Source organism: Harpegnathos saltator, unplaced genomic scaffold (genome assembly GCF_003227715.2).
Source record: "Harpegnathos saltator strain DR-91 unplaced genomic scaffold, Hsal_v8.6 scaffold401, whole genome shotgun sequence".
In the NCBI taxonomy this organism is placed as follows: domain Eukaryota; kingdom Metazoa; phylum Arthropoda; class Insecta; order Hymenoptera; family Formicidae; genus Harpegnathos; species Harpegnathos saltator.
Window position 1 is genome coordinate 244,329 of NW_020230208.1, and position 21,280 is coordinate 265,608.

General features: G+C 47.7%; 2 protein-coding genes across 4 annotated transcripts in view; one reads left to right on the forward strand and one right to left on the reverse strand.

The window, feature by feature from the left end:
* The window catches only part of LOC105185694 (uncharacterized), a 47,015-nt gene extending 42,230 nt beyond the window's left edge, over window positions 1–4,785 (forward strand). Inside the window, exons 2-3 of the mRNA XM_011145383.3 lie at window positions 1,859–3,468; window positions 3,792–4,785. Coding sequence (XP_011143685.1) covers window positions 1,859–3,468; window positions 3,792–4,163 — 1,982 coding nt within the window. The 3' untranslated portion in view covers window positions 4,164–4,785. The remainder of the gene's footprint in view (window positions 1–1,858; window positions 3,469–3,791) is intronic.
* The window catches only part of qin (tudor domain-containing protein qin), a 200,104-nt gene extending 192,861 nt beyond the window's left edge, over window positions 1–7,243 (reverse strand). For 2 of the 3 annotated variants that reach the window (XM_025301063.1, XM_011145381.3), the window contains exons 1-5: window positions 6,855–7,243; window positions 5,803–6,072; window positions 5,636–5,718; window positions 5,305–5,508; window positions 5,132–5,212 (exon numbers count right to left, since the gene is read on the reverse strand). In XM_025301063.1, coding sequence (XP_025156848.1) covers window positions 5,132–5,212; window positions 5,305–5,508; window positions 5,636–5,718; window positions 5,803–6,072; window positions 6,855–6,981 — 765 coding nt within the window. In that variant the 5' untranslated portion in view covers window positions 6,982–7,243. Of the gene's footprint in view, window positions 1–5,131; window positions 5,213–5,304; window positions 5,509–5,635; window positions 5,719–5,802; window positions 6,073–6,580; window positions 6,673–6,854 lie in introns of those variants that run through there. The other variant, XM_019842597.2, reaches the window with a different exon arrangement.
* Window positions 7,244–21,280: the final 14,037 nt, after the last annotated feature.

Genomic DNA, 21,280 nt, shown 5'->3' on the forward strand with positions numbered 1-21,280 from the left:
CACCGCAATATCACCAGCGATGTGACGAAAGCTCGCGTATTAAAAAAGTGGATGAGTATATTCGCGCAGGGTGTGCCAGAGAATATGCACGGGATGAACGAGAGGTCGGACGCGGTGCCGAAGAAAAAATTACGCGGCACGTGTGGTTTGTTTAATCCCGCGGAATAAAAGGTAAAAAAGAGATCAGAGGGGAATTCGAATTTCGATTCGGTCGATTCTAAATCTGTTACCTGTCGCGGGAAGTAAAATTCTACACGTCGGTCGAATTGACGAAAAGTACGACGAGCGATATTTACCGTAGAAATATTCGGCACGTCAACGTTCTCTTTTAATTCGCCGCGTATAAGAGCGTACTGCGGGTGTGTGTGTGTGTGTGTGTGGCGAATTTAACAATGACAGAATTATTCAAACAGAAACAATATACGTAGTACGTTATGAACCAAGATAGCGGTATCTCATAGACCAACTGCTCCCGCGGGAGCACGTGCCGCGCTGTGTATGCCGAATAAATGGGTCCCCCCATTGTTGCTCCTGATGAGATATACGCGCGTTTTTAGAATGCCGCGCGAATGAAGTTCAAAACCGCGCGCCGGTAATTATTCACTCGCGAGCAGAAACAACCTACGGGTAAACAGACCGAAGTGGGAGGAGGACAGATATATGTATGTGCGATTTCGCAGACCGACAGATCGCGGATTGAAGAATCCGACGATTTTCAGCACCGACCGTTTCCCCCCTCTCATTCAACGGGCAGAGCGCAACGAGACGGAAGAGGTGAATCGAGAAAGAATTCACCCCTCTGTACCGACGTTCCGGTTTCGCCCCCGCAGCGAAATACACTTCTAATCGACCCCTCGAAAAGCCACCGTGCATCGTTATATTCGCGACGCAATGCACCCCTTCCCGTCTCTTCCCCTCCGCTCCCCCAATCTGAATCTCCACCCTCGTCCTCGGGACGTGCGAGGTAACGCGCGCGTACTGCGCGCTCCAGCAGATGAAATTAAATTAGAAGGAAAATATTCGGAGAGAGAGAGAGAGAGAGAGAGCGTCGGCCAGCGCTTTTGCGCGCACGACGAGACAGCAAGAATAAAGGTACGCGAGTTCGTTTGGGTGGGTGGGTGCGTGCGTGCGTGCGTGCGTGCGTGCGTGCGTGCGTGCGTGCGTGCGTGCGTGCGTGCGTGCGTGCGTGCATGCGCGTGTGTGCGAGTGGATGAGTGCATACGCGGGCGGATGCGTACATGCAGAAGTGGTGCGTACATCGTACATATGTACATCGGCACTCTCGCGGCCGGGTATATTCGCGCCAGCACGTTCGAGCGATGGAACCACTAAAAACGTGCACCGATCCTTCTCTATCTCGCCAGACTCAACCTTCAACCCTCAGGACCGTCCCCCCTTTCCACGATTCGTGTGTCTCTGTCGACCGTAACGAGACATTTCAGAGACATACCGCGTTATCTCTCATTCTCCGCTCGCGCCCGTGCAATTCCCCCCCCCCCGTGCGGCGCGGCAGCGCGACGCCGCGCCGAAATTGCGCGCTAACGATTACGCTAACCCTTTGAACGAGTGCAAACTTGCACCTGTGCGCAGGTGTCCTTCGTGTCCTCTCTGTCGTATGCTCGAAGGGCTTAATGCTTCGGACGGTTCTGCCGGTGTACATTTGACGCATTCGAAGAAATATAGAAAGGGAGAAACGTGCTCGCTGTATTATTACCGTCGTGATGATATAGGCATGCGTATTGACAGGTTCGTGACAAAGTTATTTAGACGTAAACGCTACCCGCTGCGAACTGCGAGTCAACATTATCGACAAGAAAAACGACGGCAAAGAGTAAAGCTATTTTTTTCTCGGTTGCAGTGTTGTTATTAATGCAAAGCTGCGGAGCATCGCCGACGGAGCCGAACGTGACTAGCACTATCGCGGAGGATGACGGGGAGGAACTACTGGCAAACATGAACCTGACGTTATTCAAGGAGAGATTCCGAAGATTGATACCCTACATGACTTTTTACGTCGCCAACAACTACGTGAACGGGCAGCCAGCGCTGGCGCAAAATTATGCGAAGGAGCTCTCGGGAAGTCTGCTCCGAAAAAGCCCGCAGCAACAGCAACAGCAACAGCAGCTGCAACTGCAACAGCAGTTGCTCCGGCTAGCCGGCTTCCCGAGGAGAAGCGGCGGTAACAAGTATCACGTCGGTCTACCTAGCCAGGAGACAAAGTTCGTCCCGTCCGTGCAATTCGACCCGAGGAACATCGGCGGCGATAACGACTACTTCGCGCCGGTCAAGTACAACGCTAAGATCAACTACGCGGACTATTCCACCCCGGCCTATCAGCAGGTCTACCAGATCCAAAAGACCTACCCTGAGATCACCACGCCTGCACGAGGCCAGATCCTGCACAAGGAGAATCGATACTACAGCACCGCGAGACCGCTACGACCGCCCGCGAGAGAGCACTTGCTGAAGAACCCAGTGGCGTACGGCGGCCCGCAGGACGATTACGATCAGGATTACGCAACGCGGCCGGGCGTTGTCCTACTTAATTATCCGAATAACGAATTCGAGGGACTGAGATACATCCCGTCGGCGGTGCAACAACCGGTGCTGCTGAAGCAGCAATACGAGACGGCCGAGAGAAAGCCGTCGCTCATCTCGCCGGTTTACCGAAAGCCGAGCGTCAATCTGAACAATCTAATCGAGAGCTTCCAATTGTCCGAACGACTGCCGGAGAGGCTGAACAAAGACAACATTGACCAGAGCATAAAGGCGCTCGTGGAGATCCTCAATATCCTGCACAATTCGCGAAAAGAGGACTTTCCGCAGTCGCAAGGGCCGCTGCCGTCGCCGTCGCCGTCGCCGTCGCCGTCGCCGTCGCCGCCACCCTTGCCACCCCGATTGAACAGCTACGACAACCACAAACCGAAGACGTATACGCGGCCGAAAGTCATCACGGAGACGAAGTTTCAAGTGACACCGAACCCCCTGTACATTACCGACGACCCCGAACGATACAAGACGATCGACTACGTTGACAACGTGCCGATCAAGACGCAACCGGTACTGCCAGATTACAATCATGTGAAGGATGAGAAGGTGGAATACTACGTTCCGTATGTTCAGGATATCTCGAACGACGCGAAGCAAAGTTTCAGGCCAACCGTAAAACCCGATGCACCTAGCGAACATTCCTATGAGATCACGGAGGACTTTAACGACGACGCCTCGCAGGACGAACAATACACCTTGCCGATCTCTACCGAGACGTCTACGAGCAAGGGCTACGTGACGCCCAACGAAATAACACATCCGGAAACGAAAATGCCGAAAACGTCGGCTAAATATGGCGCGACACGCGGAAAACCCCACGTTGACTACCCGGCGTACGCGACCATACCGGAAACTTCCTTTAGCTGTAAAGAGCAAAGGTACAAAGGATTCTTCGGCGACCCCGCGACCAGATGTCAAGTGAGTGTAACGTTTGAAATTATTTTAACTTTTTAGACATTTTCATAGTTTAGTTTGACATTCGAGATTGTTTGAAATTCACCTTACGAATTTGAATGTAAGACCGCATTACGATTCGGTCTCTCGCAATCTCTACTTGATGAAATTTCAAGTTATTCGTATGGATAACGCGCGATTGTGGCAGATCTTAATCCATCAAACATTTGTCGGACTTTAAATCTTCGCCAAAGTTCTCTCATCTCGATTATAATACATTCGCGAGTTCTCGGATTTTGCATTCGACAAAATTTTAATTATTCGAATAAAGATAATATCGTTTTCAGGTGTGGCACTATTGCGATTTAAACGGCGGCAAGTCATCATTCTTGTGCCCGAATGGTACGATATTCAGTCAGGTGGCATTGACCTGCGACTGGTGGTTCAACGTAAAATGCGAAACGACCACTCAACTGTACGTGCTGAATGAACGACTGTACAAGTACATTTTGCCAATTATGCCCAAGTTCCCGGAGGATTTCACCGGTCCGGAAGTGGATCGATATCTAGAGCTCAAGTTCAAAGAGATGGAGGCGAAACTGAAGGAGAAGAAGTTGAAGAAGCAACAAGAGGAGAAAAATAAACACAAGGGGAAGCCGCAAACGAAGAACAACGACGATGACGATGACGATGACGATGACGACGATGACGACAAGTAGACACGTAGTAGACATGTAGTGTTATATGTTAAATAACTTAGTCTTTATATATGACACATGTATGTGTCTCGTTGCCATTACGATATACGAACAACAAAAACCCATTGTGGATTGCGAGACAGTCTCGCAATCCCGAAAAAGTGCAATATGTGTATGATGGAGTTAAATGTGATTTAACAATAGAAAGGATCGCGCGTAAAAAGTAAGTTAGACTATCGCGATCATTTTGTACGGGTATGAAATGGCTGATGATATATTAGATGATATATTAGATATTTTTTGTACTCCCCTCTAGTCATATGCGTATTGTGTACTATTTATGACCCGAAAGTGCTCGTCTGTTTGGCGGAGCGCTATCTCTTTCGACCTACGTCCGACGAACCACTTAGTACTGTGTATTATTGCAGTTATACAACGTCGGGTTGCATAACTTTCGTATCTCAACGAAAAATAGTAACAGTTGAAGTACGCGCGATGCGCGCCGAGAATATGACTAATATCTTCGCGTATATATCGTCCATAAAAAAAGAGAAAAAAAAAATATATATATATATATCGAATAGATTTCGCCATTTGTTTATAAATATATTAATACATATGTATATGTAACCACACATTTTCTTTGTGGCACACTTGATATGTAAAAAATATCGATGTTATGTGTTTAGTATATATTTAAATTTAAAACAGACATTTCTATCATATACTTGCACGAGGATGTGTCTCGAAAGTATTTACTTATAATTTATCAAGAGTCACTGAAAAATCACTTTAAAATAGTGAGCGATACATTAACCTGAATATAACTTAAAAAATCAAATATAATTATTCCTACATGTGTACCTAATATTTTATTAAAATTGTTAATAAATTTATTTATTGATCATTTTCTAACACATACTCGTCTCATATTAATTATATGAACAGTCTCCTTGCCAAAACAAATGTTGATGGAGATAGGTACTCACCTTTCTTGTCTGGTTGATCCTTTGCAGATTCACCATAATCTTTTGATTGACCTCATTGAACTCAGGTATCATTTCCTTGTTCTGTAAAATAAATTCCACAGATTAATATAAATACTATACAATAAAATGTTCAATAAATCAATTTATTGTATAATACTACTAACTGTACTAACCTTTTCTTTTAGAGTAACATAATCATGCATTTTGTGTTTGAGCAGCATGCAGTTTGAACAACCAGATGTACCACAATCATTACAAAAATAGCTTAATGCTTCACTGCATGTTGATGAACAATTGTTTGTAATTGTGCAGAAGCTGTCATATTCCTCTTTGACTAGCGAAATCTGTGTGTGATTCTGCAATGCTTTCCCATGAATCTACAAAACAAAAATTATAAAATATTATTACCAATTTTTGCAGTTTTAATAATAATGTATGTGTGTATATATATATACATATATATATATATAAACATTAATTTTTATTAAAAAAAGATCAAATTACTTTAGAATAACAACAGGAACAAAAGAGTACCATACATTGTACACACTTAATAGAAGCAGAAGTTCCACATTCGTAACAAAATCCTACAAATAGAAATAAACTATTAAATTTTCTTCTCAATCACTTTGGTAAATATATTTGATTTGTTATTATATCTCAAATCTAACCTTGGCTTTTAATCTGACGTAACTTTAGAGCTACCGTATGACAAAATACAAAATCTTCATCATTGGTTTCCATTGGACGTTGGCTTGATGAAATAAGCAGACCCAGAGTGTACAAGTTCAATGGCAGTTTCTTAATTGTATTGTCTTGTATATCTTTATTACATGAAGAACAATATATAATTTTCTTTTTCACACATCCAGTACATACGGGATGTCCACAAGATAATAACAAAGGTATCAAGTTTCCAATCAGTAACGACTTATCTGCAACTATTTGAATGAAATAAATTACTTTCAGTAATCTATCTAACACAATATTGAAACATGATTGTTAGATATATAGTTTTATGTTATTGTACAATAATACAAGGGAAATGAGAGGAAAAGGAGGAGGCAATATATTAAATACATATCTCTCTCTTATTAAAAGGTTTTACGTTATGTATGCAATTATATGTAAAATATCTCAAAAATATTTTAATATGCAAGTATTTCTTTCTATATAAGGAAAGCAATCACTCTTTAAAGCCTTTGCTTAAGTTTTCTATTTAGAAAACTTTAATTGTGTAAAAAAGGTACACTAAGTCAAATATTTAAGCATTTCACTAACGATTTTATTAATCTACACATAGCTATCGCCATTAAAATATCAAATGAGTGTAAAATACAAAAAAGCATTCTAAAACAATGCTTGACAAATGAGTCAAGTTTAGTTGGTTAGTAGTTTCTCTATACATTTCATGCCACAAAATGCTGAAAGTACACAAGGAATCCTAACCTCTCCCTAACCTCTCCGGCGCGTGCCTATTTTCTCCACTGTTTATATTCATTAAAACTTAACGACCGTCCGATCGTCGCGAGTCTCGTCATGATCGGCATTGTACATGCTGTATAAACATCGACAACGAGAGAGACATATTGTTATGAGATTTTGGCAACGATGCCGGTATTATAAAACGACAATCACATGTTCGCAAATCAATAGTAGCGTCGTGCGGCGATACTGTTACACATTAAGAGGATAAGAAAAAGTTGACAAACGCAACAATTACCTGGTACGTAGAATCTATGGTTGCAGGAGATACATGTTATGTTCTTGGATCTGCTTCTGGGGAAACTGATGCATGCAAACGGCTTACCGTCGTTGCCTTTCGATGATTTCGCGCGCGACATTGACATTCTAATATCCGTGTATAGCACAAGAAAGCGTATATTTGTCGATTTTCACACGTTCGTCGAAAATCCACCACGGGATCGAACACTGCTGAACGTTAAAGAACGATGATGAGTAGATGCATCAACGAGAGTATCGCGCCGTTCGAACTGCTTGCTGTTCTCAACTGCCCTACCCGACACCACTTGCTCGCGCTTCTTATCTTTTCCCGCTCCTATACTGACTCGCGATTGTGCCTATTGAATTCATATTCACCCCTCCCCCTCCCCAACTGCTCTTATTAGCTAAAATGTTGTCAACTGTACTCGTAAATAAAGTCAACGAACAATAGTTACCAATGTCCCGATACGAGTTTTTTTTCTATTCCGTAACGCGGTTAAAATAAACTTGTGCTTACTTGTTAACCTAACGTACACTTTCGGAACTTTCGGAAAGAAGCAGCCATACAGCTGAGACTTGCTACGAAAAATAACAAACTAAATAAATCTTAAGATAACTAACATATCGGTAAATAATAATCGGGGACGGATAATAATGGCGTATTTGGCGTACTTATACGCATCCTCCCTCTCGCTTTGTGTTGTGCGACATGCGTTGCATCTGAAACATGCCGCACCGCGAGAGACAAAACAGTAGAGAAAAAGCGGACGTATAGATATTCTTAATCTATGAGATTGCATTTCCAGGCTTATAAAGTAGGAATTAACTTGCAGAGTGCTCATAATTACCTGCGCAATTTCAACGGCACCGTGTGCTCCCGACATATTGCCTTCGAGAAGAATCTCAAATCGATGAAGCGCGAAGAGGTTCACTTCGATATATCGATTGGGTTATAGAAACGATGCTAAACCGCACAATCGAATCCAAGATGGCCTGCCTAGTGCCTACCAAGACGGTGAGTAAGATTCGTCGTAAGCTCGATCGTTATTTCGCGATACACGTGTCTCACCAAACATGGTGATAGCATATTATTCAAGCCTATCTATCAGACGTATCGTTATCACAACGTCAGTAGTCGATGACGCTCTCCGAGTCGCAAATTCTCGATAGAATTTCGGCGAGAGAACAGTAGCCATTTGCTGTCTCTTTCTAACGACCGTCTTGAATGTCTGAGAGATGGCTCGATATCAATTTGTCTTTAACGGACTCGCGCTCCCTGACTAAAAATACGTAAAAATACATTTATGCGCGACGGGGAAACTCGGCGCGAGACACATTTTCCCGCTCGATCCGCAGCATCGACCCGACGAAACGACGATCCGCCATGGGGCGCCCCATTCCCCAGCGGAAAAGGCGTTCGAATTCAACAAGCGCGCAACTTCGCGCCGAACCGGCGCGGCGCGGCTCGACTCGTGCTTCAAGCGACTGCTGCTGCCTATGGCGGACGATCGAAGCAGCTTTGGCGCGCGAACCGCGAGCGTGTTCGTGCCTGCACAACCACGCCGGGAAACGATCGGACGAGATGCATACGCGATCGTCTGGAGCAACAGATGCCGCTGCGATCTCCACTGCGATCACTCGGCCGGCGAGAGGCGCGCACGGCTTTGCCAAAAATGCAAAAAGGCAGGTAGCTAGGTAGATAACGACCACGATAAAGCTATGTCGGCTATATCCGCGTCTAGGCGCGGTCCCGGTCGCCGGCCGCTGAGGCTCCGTTATGATCCCACCCAATGGAAACGCTTGCTCTAGCGAGCAGCAGACTCGCGGAGACGCGCACACGGGATCCTTGCCGCCCCAACTCGTCTTCTTCCTTTGCTTTCGCGATATCGGCCGGCATGGCACTTCGCCACGCAACGCTGCGCTTTCGCCGCCGGCGCGGCGTGTCGGATAAAATCCGACGCTCGATAACGACGACGAGGACGGGGGGGACGGCTCCGCCGTACGCTAAAAGCCGCATGACAAACGTATTTTCGCGTCATTAATATCGCAGCGAGCGGCCGAATGCGTCGAATGCTCGATCCCCAGCCGCTCCTCGCCCGCCTCGTCGTCGTCGTCGGCGGCGAGACACAGACGCGCCGCCGACGACGCCGCCGTTGATCGATTGGCCCATTCCGCGCGCATCTAAGTCGGTGGTGCCTCGTCGTCGTTCCCGAGGCGTTTCCCGAGGCGTGCCGCACTCCTCGAGCGCGAAGAAAACTTTTAAATTGAATTTTCGACAAATGGCGAATCAATAGTCAGCGAATCAATTTCCTCCGGACGAGACCTGTCTGCGGGAGCAGCCGCGAATTACCCCGAGAAGAAGCGGAATGATCGCCGCGTTATCGGAGCGTCATTTGTTAGGGCGCTGTCTGCGACCGATGCCGCGCGAGCGCAAAATGCAAAATAGATGGATTCATTTCGCTGTGAAGCTGAGAGAATGAGAAAAGGGAACACACACATACACATACACACAGAAGACACATAGAAGCGACACGCGTGCGGCCTCGCGACGGCTGCCGGGCTGCCCGTCCGTCATTTCGCCATTCGCGCGCACCGCTGCTTTCCATCAGGCTGATCAGCCCGACGAGCGCCGGCTGACCGACGGCGTTCTTTATCTTGTGCGCGAGTAGACCAGGTTCACGCGCTAGCGCGCGCGGTCTCTTTTACGTAATCGCGACGCGGAAGAGCGAGACGGTGGCGGTCGCGATCGCGAGCGAGCGAGAGGCACGGAGAGAGGTATCCGCAGCCGTGGCGTCGGTCGTCGTGTAGCTTGAAACAACAAGCACACGGCCTCTCTGGACTAGGCGAGAGCGTGAGCGAGCGAGCGAGCGAACGAGCGAAAGAGCGGAGGCAAGGTCTAGGCTGGCTGGCATTCAAGGTCGCGTGCAGAGCGCGAAGCCCGGATCTATCCCCGCCCCAGATTTCTAGCGCCCTTCGCTCCTCTCTGTGTCGCTCCTTCCCTCCCTCTCTACCTCTCTCTCTCTCCCTCCCTCTCTCTCTCTCTCTCTCTCTTTCTCTCTCTCTTTCTCTCTCTCTCTCTCTCTATCATTCTCCTCCACCTCCCTCCCGCCCTCCGAGAGGAGGGGACCTACCTTTCTCATTGTCTCCCTCTCTCCTTTGTCTCCTTCTCGGCCGCGCTCCTTCTCTCTCGCGACGTTCTCCATCCCACCCGCGGGAACCGCGACCTGCGCCGCGCGTGCAACATCGATTTAGCCATAAAAATTCCCTGCGCTTGACTCTATCACTCGGCTATTATTTCCTGCCCGGGCTGCCGACGTGGAGCAGAACAGAGCAGAGCGAAGCGGAGCGGAGCGGAGCGGCGCGGCGCTCCCGGAATTCTCTCTGCTCTGTAAATGCGCGACGGAGGATCTCCCCTCTTGGTCTATCGGCGTCTGTTATCGTCGTCGGCGAGGAACGAGGAAGCGTACGTCGAACGGGCTCGTACATTGTAACGCTTTTGCGTGTGTCTTTATGGGAGTGCGCTTGTAAGCGCAGCGAAGAGGAGAGACTGAGAGAGAGAGAGAGAGAGAGAGAGAGAGAGAGAGAGACGGTATATCCAAGTAGAATTAGGGAAGAGGATAAGAGAGACTGAAAGAGGAGGAGGAGACCGCGAGATCGCGAGTATACGTTGGTTCTCTTTCTCTCTTTCTCTCTCTCTCTCTCTCTCTCTCTCTCTCTCTCTCTCTCTCTCTCGCTCTCTCTCCGGTCGGTCTCTCATAAGGAAACGAACGGAAGCGAGACAAATAAGATACTAGCTTCGCCGAGAGTCGGCGGATAATTCTCGCGCTCGCTCGCTCGCTCGCTCATTCGCTCGCGAGGATGAAAGGGCGTATCGGCTATTAGGTCCCGTTACGTACCACTACATAGACGAGACATTAGCGGCATTAGTCTCGTTCTACTCTCCTTCTGCCGTACATACCGCGCGATTCTACGTTCAAAAATAGTCTCCGGAATTCGCGTCTCAAGCAATTACACGCAGAAGAGAAGAAACAGGCGCACAAGAGAGGCGGAGTGCGCAATTTTTTGGAGGTCGCAGTGTGCGTGACTTTTGCCTTTTACCGAGATATAGTAAAAAAAAGAAAGCGAACGTACGATGGATACGTGTAATTTGCGCTCATATCATATCGGATGCACATAAATTTCTCTATCTACGAGTATTTATTATTAACTAATAACTCATACGCCTGTCCACATGTGTACAGCACGGTCATTCAATATACATTATTGAATAATCTATGGCTATCCAAATATCCCGCAATGTGCAGCTTTCCGAATATTTGTTCATATTGGCGTTATTTATCGTTGTGCGCATAAAAGTGTATAGATAAATGCGTTGATTATAGAAGGGAACCTCAACAAAATAATAGGTAAAAATTGTCTCGCACAATGGATTAGTAATATGAGATGCAATAGCGTAACGGTACCGAACATGGTACATATGACAGGATTATTAATGAATATCCAGAGATATATCCTTGGACTCAAAACGAGGATATATTCATTAATATTCACCGTTCTGCGCTTTTATGAGTCGCCCGTCCTGCGTAAAAATTGTATGGTTAATTTAAACTCTCTCTCTCTCTCTCCCTCTCTCTCTCTCTCTCTTCTCTCTCTCTCTCCCCCCCTCCCTTTCCATCTTTTTCCTGGATACTTTTTTTCTTTCTGTCGCTTTTCGATTTAACTGCGACCTAGCAGAATCCAAAAGAGACTTAGCGTCTTTTTCACCGTGGACCTGGAAACATTTTGCCTACGCGGAGAGGCGGCTCTACAGCGGTATATAACTACAGTAGCTCGGCTGGGTTCTAAATTCAATTCCGTTGACCTAGATTAGGTGCTACGTGACATGATGGAAGTTCGCAGTTGACTCTCTCTTCTCCGTGTCTTGTCTTCTGTCCTTCTCTCGCTTTTACTCTGGCTTTCTCTCGTGGGCTCTCTCTCTCTCTCTCTCTTTCTCTCTCTCTCTCTCTCTTTCTCTCTGGAATAGACGTCCGGTAGATACGTCGCTCCGCGACGCGTGAATGTAAGTGAAAATGTAAGAGGAAATTATGGTTCGTGAATTCGGGATTAATAAACCGTAATTCATCGCGTCTTAATTTTCATGTATAATTACGTTCCACTTTTGCGAAAGGTTACCCCGTGAGATTCGGCGGATCAACGAAGTCGGGAGATTTAAGTTCCTTCGCGAGAAGATCCGCTGAGAATCCGAGTCGTTTCTCTTGGCGTTTTCCTGCTTGTTGAGAGAGTTGCACGTCTCTTTCTGTAAAATCCAAACGGCCGAGAGAATTTCTCCTCTCGGAACCGTCATTGTCGTCATCGTCGAGGATATCGCGACGTGAAAAAGATTGAGGAAAAGGGGAGCCGGTCGGCGAGGCAGGAAGAGAGACAGAGAGAGAAAGAGAGAGTAAGAGAGAGAGAGAGAGAGAGAGAGAGAGAGAGAGAGAGAGAGAGAGAGAGAGAGAGAGAGAGAGAGAGAGAGAGAGAGAGAGAGAGAGAGATGAATAATTTTGAAGTAGTGGATGGGCGAAAAGCCATCGATTGAAATTTTCATCAGTCTTTCGCGCGCGCGCTCGCTCGATTATTTATTCACGGAATAACGAATGGACGAGTGAATAGCCGCGACGAGCGAGCGAGCGAGTGAGCGGACGAACGAACGAACGAACGAACGAACGAACGAACGAACGAACGAACGAACGAACGAACGAACCAACGAACGAACGAATGAACGAAGCGACGAGAGAACCGAGAGATAAAAGGCGATGTCTAGAGTCGTTTGAGACATTATGGGCCGTTTACACGCCTCCGCTGTGAAACTTTAAAACGCATTTAAACCTCAGCACGCTCGGACATGAATCGAGAGCCGAGGGAAAAAGAGAGAGAAAGAAAGAGAAAGAGGGGGGAGGGTAATCTGTCGCATTGGTTGCGTGCTGTTCGATAACGCTCGCTCACCTTTATTTTTCGCGCGAGAACGCCTGGCTCACGAAATATATTTAATAATTAAGAGAATGAGAGGCAAGAGAAAAAAAGAGGGAAAAAACGACAAGCGTACGGTTGACATTAATTCACATCGCGCACTTTCCGCCGTATAATATTTACCGCCGTTGGATATTACCACGCTCCGTGTTCCGATAGAAGCGAGCGTCGGAGCACGCTTTAAATTCATGCGGCAAAGCGCGAGTCCGTGAAAGGGCGGCGAATTTTATACGCGGTTTCGAACGGCAGAATCGCACGGGCTTCATGTTATATACGGGATTCGTTTTTGGCGAGTCTCGAGACTCCTACGGGACGAAAGAGCGAGAGAGGAATGACGGCAACGGCGGCGGCGGCGGCGGCGGCGGCGGCGGCGGCGGCGGCGGCGACGACGGCGAGAGATCCTGCCGACGAACGGTTTTGCGCAATCCCTGGCCTTCCCGTCCTCCTTTTCAGCAAATAGCTACCAAGCAAGAAATCTCCAACTCCGGATGTTGCGAGCGTATGGCGACGCGAATATTATATCTACATACAACCGCGACTAAGCAACAGCTTCTATCGAACCGAAGATTAAATCTGCAGATTCGTTGAACCGCGCCAATTGTCGCCTTTGCCATTGTCTCCGATAAATACGAGGAGACGATTCTTTAGATCGTCTAGTCGAAAATTGTCAATCTAATCGAAATTAAACGTTCCCCGCGGAGAAATGTTGACATTGATGAAGTAGGCGGCAGATCTTGCATAATTTGAAAAATTGCCAGAGCTCTTCGGAGATTTACTCCGTCTCCTTCTCTGACTAACCGAGCCCTCTCTCTTTTTCTCTGTCTCTCTCTCTCTCTTTCTCTCTCTCTCTCTCTCTCTCTCTCTCTCTCTCTCCTCCTCGGCTCATAAATTATGCAATCCAGCGCGGACACTCCCTTTTTTAACTGCTATCAATTTCTGCGACGACGAAGCTACGATGAGAGAACGATGAGAGGTCTCTCGCTCACTAAAGGTGCTCTCGAACGATTTCGTCGATTCGCGAGAATACCTCATAAAACTTGTAAAAGGCTCAGGCACGCGTAGATTAGAGCTCCCGAACGCCGCCTGGTTCAGGCTCCCCGGGAGTCCGCATCCGCTGCCGACACTTTGCCCTTAAAGGCCAACGATATCGGTCAGGTGAAGGCGGCGGAAAAGCCGAGCTCTCTCGGCTCGTGCGAGCGACAAGCATTCACCATACACGGCGAGTCCACGTCGGTGTAGAGGTCACACCACTACCTGCACGCACACAAACACACACGCAAGTTCCGCACACGGTAACCTTCCTCACTATATCTAGTCCCGTCCCTCGGCTCGCTATAACCGAGTCGAGCCGAGAGCGTTTCCGGGGTAGGCGGCGGGCGTCCGTCGGAACCGGCTGAAAATAAGGGGCTGTAGGGGAGGGTGAGTGGGTGGCGTACACGTGTCGCGGCGGGGTGGTTCAAGAGCGAGGAAGAGAGAGGGACAGCGAGAGAGGAGGGAAGAGAACGAGCGAGCGAGCGAGCGAGACAGAGAGACAGAGAGAGAGAGAGAGAGAGAGAGAGAGAGAGAGAGAGAGAGAGAGAGACACAGGCCGAGAGCTGGAGAGCTCTCTCTGGATACATCTCTTTCGCGCACAAGCGGGAACGCCGGGCGGGTGGACTCGCTCGCTCGCTCACTCGCTCGCCCTCGCGCGCGGCTGGTCAGGTCAGGGATGGAGCTACAAGTGGTGATAAACGAGGCCGAATCCTCGTTATTACCCATTGGGGAAGACTCGGGAATTCCTGCGGAATTCTGAACGCGCCGACTACTTCCCGCGCCGTTTTTCCGGCCCGGCGAGCCGATCGAACCGGCGCCCGCGCCCGTGTTCTCTCTCTCTCTCTCTCTCTCTCTCTCTCTCTCTCTCTCTCTCTCTCTCATCTCGCGCACGCAGTCACATACCGCGAACTTTCGCCCGGAACAACCCGCCGTATCGTACACATATTTCCCCGTGTATATTAACCCCGGAGCGCGCAATCCAAGGGGCGTGAGAACGAGAGACTCGCGGCTCCCGATGCGAATGAGGAATGGCTTTTATCCTCGCGATAGAGCTACGCTTCGCGTTTCACGGTAACTCTTCTCCCTTTCTCACGATTTATGCATTTTTCTAACAAGTAACACTACCCAACTGTCACTCACTGATTCCAATGAAATTTGGCATGCACGTAGTCAATATTGAAAAATATTGAACACGTGTTTTTTTTACATCGGCTGACAACGCAAGGGTGGAAATCACCCCTTGATCCCTGAACATGAAAACACTATTTCAACCCTTTGTACATATTACATGTGATTTCCGTCAAACTTGTCTTCCATTCCCTAGTCAGGGAGGGCTTTTTAGGATCGCTGATTACGAATCTGGAGATAAAATTACAAAATTCAAGACGGCGGACCCAATATGGCGGACCGAAATTATAAAAAGCTCATTCAAACCAACTATGATACCTGGAGGTTTTTGGGCCTCTAATTACGAATCTGGAGATAAAATTACAAAATTCAAGATGGCAAAATATGACAGATGGCGGAATATAACGCAATATGACAGATCGAAATTGTACCAGTGAAGGAGGATATTACCTCAGGCAATTACATTTACTCAATTTAACAATGAATCGGTATTCAAAATCGACCTGTCGCGTCAGTTTTTTTCAGATTAGGAAGTTGGTCTTCCAAAAAATTATTATCCGTCAATATCCGAGCGGAATATGTAATGATATTCTGACATATCTTGATAAGATATAGATAAAGATATCTTGATCTCTTATGCTTGATCTCTTATTCATTTATTTATATTCTATTTATTTATATATTTATTCATATTCATTCATATTATTTATTTAAATTCTGGATTTGAACAGCAAAAATCTATTAATGTTCAAAACGTTAATCTTAACGTCCAGAAAATTTATATAATTAATATCCTTGAAAGTTTACAATAAATTTTCTTAAAAATCTTACAAGTAAAACATATTATGATACACAATAATAATAATAATAATAATAATAATAATAATAATAAAGTGCGACAAACGAATTATATTTTGACTTCCAACTTCAGATTCGTAATTATATAGAGGCCCCAAAAACCTCCAGATACCAAAATTGGTTTGAATCAGCCATCTTTTTACAATTTCGGTCCGCCATATTGAGTCCGCCGTCTTGAATTTTGTAATCTTATCTCCAGATTCGTAATCAGCGACCCTAAAAACCCCTCCCTGACTAGTTGAATGGAAGACAAGTTTGACGGAAATCATATGTAATGTGTACAAAGGGTTGAAATAGTGCTTTCATATTCAGGGATCAAGGGGTGATTTCCACCCTTAAAATGCATTGTCAGCCGATATAAAAAGACACGTGTTCAATATTTTTCAATGTTCTACGTACATGCCAAATTTCATTGGAATCGGTGAGTCACAGTTACAGGTAGTATTACTTGTAAGTAAGATACGCGTGTGCGTTTGAGCTACTCGGACGGTGAAAATGGGAAGAAACCGAGTGCGCGAGGTGCAATTAAAACGAAGGATGGCGTTTAACTTTTATTCGCGCGTTGTGAGTGTTGATGCTCGTGCAACTTCCAAGCCGAGGGGTCTCTTAAAAAACGCAGAATCGCGCGCGCGATGTGCTCATTCGCGAATTGTTAAAGGGGTCTCAGCGACGCCAATTAACGCATTTTTCTCTTGTGTGTGTGCATTTCAGGAAACACATGCAGCGGTTCTGCCTCTCCTTCTCTCCCTCCCTTCGGCGTCCCGAAGATCCTCTAAGTACTGAAATGCCCGCGATTAATTTCCCGACACGCTTAAGCGAACCACGAGTCCGGGACTCCTCCGGCGGGGCGACCTTCTTTTTGAGGTAAGTGATGAAGGCGGCCGAATGCCAAGTAGAATTAAGCGATGATTATTAGTACCAGACTTTTCTTCATGAATAACGAATGGTATGAATAATTGATAAATCACGTGGTGGGCGGCGTGATGAATGGACTGCATAAAAGTCCAAACGAAGTAAGAGTCTTTCCGTTTGCTGTTCCCCCTTTTTTCCCGTCTGATCACTCTATAAACATTTCACACGCCGCCGTTTTCTCTTCTCCCCTTTCTTATATTCCTTCTTTCTCTCTTTCCCCTTTTTCTAACGTGAGAGCGCATAAAGACACGACGACGTCCATTAAGCTTTTAACTTCTCCTGGAAAGTCGCGGTATGGACGATCACGAAGCGCAAGCGAATTGATCTTTTTGATTTTGCATAAAATCAGAAGCCGCGGCGCGCTCGGTTCACATGTCGCGCATATATACCGTATTCGACAGTGAGGGGTTAAATCTGCCGGAATATTTTGCGCAGAATATTATCCTGACAGCTGTGACACTCGCGCATGACAACCCCGATGTTTCCAAGATATTATTCCTCGCGCTTCCGCGCGACGCGCCCTTTCTCCTTTCATACTCTCTCTAAACGTAACCCTTTATAACTGTAACCTCCTCCTATACCCGCGCCCGTTTATTTCCGTTCTTCTTTTCTCTTCTGACCGTACTCCGGCGCTCGTTAAAAACTGCAGAATTATTCCGCAAGACTTGCGTGTAACGCGCACGTGACATTATTTATCGACCGTCCGGCTGCTGGCACTCCGGCTCGGGACAGAAAGGGAAGGCAAGCTTATTATAATAGGCAGTGATCTATATTCGCGCGTGTGCAATCAATATTTACACAATCCTTGTTTTATAAATCTATCTTCTATCTTTAAATCCTCGCTCCCGCCATGGCGGGATTTGGCTGACGCTAGATTTAGTGGGCGCATTAATTTCAGAAACGCCCCGCCGTATATTTACGCAGCAAGTTACGGCTACAATTACGGCTACAATATTATTTAAGCACAGTTACGGTTTCCGTTATGCGAGCCATGCCTCCTACATCGCTCTTTGCGGATTTCAAGTCCACAGCACGTCTACGACGACGTGCCACTTTTATCAGTATTCTTTTAAGTTTAAGTGTCTGATTTAAATGCCTAAAGACTTTTCGGACATTCTGCTTTCTCGCTCGTGTTCTCGATCTTCCGGGTGTTTAGATGCGACAGTGTGGCAGACGTGTATCCTCGTCGTATGCTGTCGTAAATCAGAGAGCGTACGATCCAACATTCTTCTGACGGATACTTTGCCGCTTTGTCACACTTGGTACGTCTCGATGGTACGAGAACGATACGGGAAAGCGAGGAAAAAGACAGGGCAGGAAAGAGATCGGCCGAGTGAACGGCAACGTACAGCGAACAAACAAAGGCTACCAAGGCGAGCGGTGGGGCGAGGGTTGGGTGATAGGGGTGGCATAAAGAGAGAGGGTGGTACACAGCCGTCATTGCCATTATCGACGACGTCGTCATCGTGTGGGTGCACCGTATAATAGGTATCGCCGCGAAGCCGTAGGTAGCGACGTCGTGTTAAACTGCGAGAATTGAAGAAAAAGAGCCGCGCACACGAGAGTCCGCATGAAAACGCGAGTCGGGAGAAGAAATGACGGAGGACGAGTGGATGAGAATATGCGCGCGGGCAAAGCCGAGTGCGTGAGGACGTGAGAACGGAGAGGATACGGAGAAACAGAAGAGAGAAAAGGAGCAAAAGCGGAAAAGAGTGAACGAAAGACGGAAAGAGCAGGCGCGAGAGAGAGAGAGAGAGAGAGAGAGAGAGAGAGAGAGAGAGAGTGAATGAAACGTCGGGAGAGAAAGAGAGAAGAATAGTCGTGCAGCTATCGACCATGCTTGCTTCACCTTCGTCGTCTCGCATCTCGGCATGTCTCAGTCTTGGGGGTAGCTCCGCGGGTCTCCGGCAATCAAGAGAGTCGACATTTGCTATCCGGAGCCGGGACGGATCTGCCTGTGAAGAGCCGGGAAGTCGCAATAAAATTGACGTCGAAAAAGAAAAGAGATGGAGTTGTTAATTTCCTTTCTAGCTTCCTTGCCCGATCTCTCGTCCTCTCTCACACTCTCCTTCCGTCACCCTTTGGGATGCATATTGCAAACTGACTATACTCCAGAGGCCTGGGCCGTTTCGCACCGTTCTCTCCTTTCGTTCTCGAGCCGGAAACGATATTACACGCTCGACTTTAAAGGTTCGTCGTCGTCGTACAATGACTCTCGAGATTGAACGTCGGAAAAACGCGTCGCGGGCTTCCCGCGCAATCTATTGTCCAGGTGGTGCATCGCGGCTATTCCGCGCGCGGGATCACCTGAAAGTGCGCTTTCGAATGACGAAATAATAAAACACACAGCACGTCCTCTCATATATTTTCCTTGTCTCTTTCTCCTTTTTCTCTCTTTTATTTCCCCATCCCTCGTGCAAATGCAAGAAGCATGGATATTAGATTATTATTAGATCGTCGGGATATTGTATTAAACGTGGGGATTAAACGCGGCGGGTATTAAAGGCGCAGCTTAACAGCGGAAAGGTAATATGCGTAATGACGAGACGAACTTCCAATGTCCACGCTGGATTAAACGAACCGTTCCGTTTAACGGACTCTACGCCGCGCGCCGGGCGGCACAACGTTTACCTTACGAGCATTAATTATTACGTGCTATAAAGTTGCCGTGTTTAAAATAAGAAGCCCGGCTATTTACGATGCCGCCACTCGCGTTTACACTTTGCCTTTCGCGAGAACGCCCCGAATTCAGGCAGTCCTAAGTACTCGCTGCTAATTAACGAGTCTTCGCTGGCCGAACTGAAAGAAACTCGGTGAGAAAGCGCGACCGTTACAATTATCATCAGACAAATTAGCGTCTCGAGCCCGATGCGAGAACGCCGAATCGAATACGACGACGTTCGTAGGAGCCCACGTAGAGGCCCGAGAGCCTTATTCTGAACATGCGTTTGGTGCGCGACTTAAACGAAAATAGTCGTCTACTTTCAAAATTACGTAAAAATTTCGCACGACGTTGACTTATGCAGTTTGAGAATTAGAACGAGGCACATTTAGCATTCGCCGTGCGTCCAAAATACGACGACGGGACTTGATCTTCTCGCGAAACTCACGATCGTCGGAGGTCGCGACGAGCTCAAGCGACTGAGGAATTCCGTCTTTTTCGATTACCGTGACGCCGATACGACGGAATAAATCGCGGCAGTGACGAGCGCGGATTGCGGACACGCTCCTCTGTCGCAGCGCGAGCGAAGAACGTGGTTGATGGCGGCGGCGGCAGCGGTGGGCGAATGCGCCAGTTTCCGGGAGGAGTCCCTTAAGAATCCCCGAGCGCGAGGTTGAGAGGAAGAACGGAGAGCTCGCTCCGCAGCGGGAGTAAATGACATACGAACGAGGGTGGAACTAGATCGTGTAATTCCGACAGGAAACGAGGACGGAGATGGCCGAGCGCCGAGGTACGCGACGAGAGAGGTCCCTTTCTGCCGCAGCGGCGTAGCGAGCGCGCGCGCGATCATTACGAACTTTGACGATTCGTGTAATTCGGTTACGCGAAATCGCGGGTTATTCTCGGCGGGTAAGCCTGGACGGTGTCAAACCGCCCGTCGGGCGGAGAGGCGGGCAGAGGGAGCGGAGTATAAAACGGGAACGCGATATCGATCAAGCGCGACGCTTTTCGCGTTTTGTCGCCGCGGAATTCGTCGTCACGGGCTCGCCGACGCGGGTGTTTCGCGGCTAAGCCGAGTCGCGAGAGCGAGAGCGAGAGCGAGAGCGAGAACGAGAGCGACGCGTGCACGCCGATTCTTTGATACGGTGTCGCGTTTTTGGCGAAATCGTTCCGGCTCCTCTGACAAAGCGGCCACAGCAGTTTACAGCACGCCGATGCACGCGATTCCTACCGTCGTGTGTAGTAGCCGTTGTTTCGAATCGCCGCAGGGACGGCGGGCGCGAGAACGGCGGAGGGTGCGCGGAACAGAGAGTGGCGAGGGTGGCCGAGGGGGCGGGTAGAGGAGGGAAAGGGGGCTGTGCAACTGCAACGACAGTTTTATATAGAGACGTCGAACGAATCACGGCTGCATAAATTCATCGTGGAATCGCAATTTCGTGTTGGCCGACCAGTTAGCAAACCGACGGGAACAAATCGATGCCCCCTGGGCCCAACAGCGGCAAATTAATATAGCTCCCGTCAGGCTCCATCGATGATACGCAACAAATTGATGAAATGATTATTGCGCCCGGGCCGATATTATTAAGTGCGCGGGCAAACCTTTCCCGCTCGTGAAATTCCGACGCGGAATTAATTCGAAGAAATTGCGTCGGTTTTATTATCGTTCGCTCACGCGGACCATTCGCGATTGTCTCGCACTAACACCTTCGAAGTAGTCACTGTTGAACGACACTGTTGAATTTGAGAAGACGGGAGTAATCGCATGCAGACGATTCGAACGTTTCTCCATCGTCGTAACTCTCGTTGAATTAATTTCACTTTGT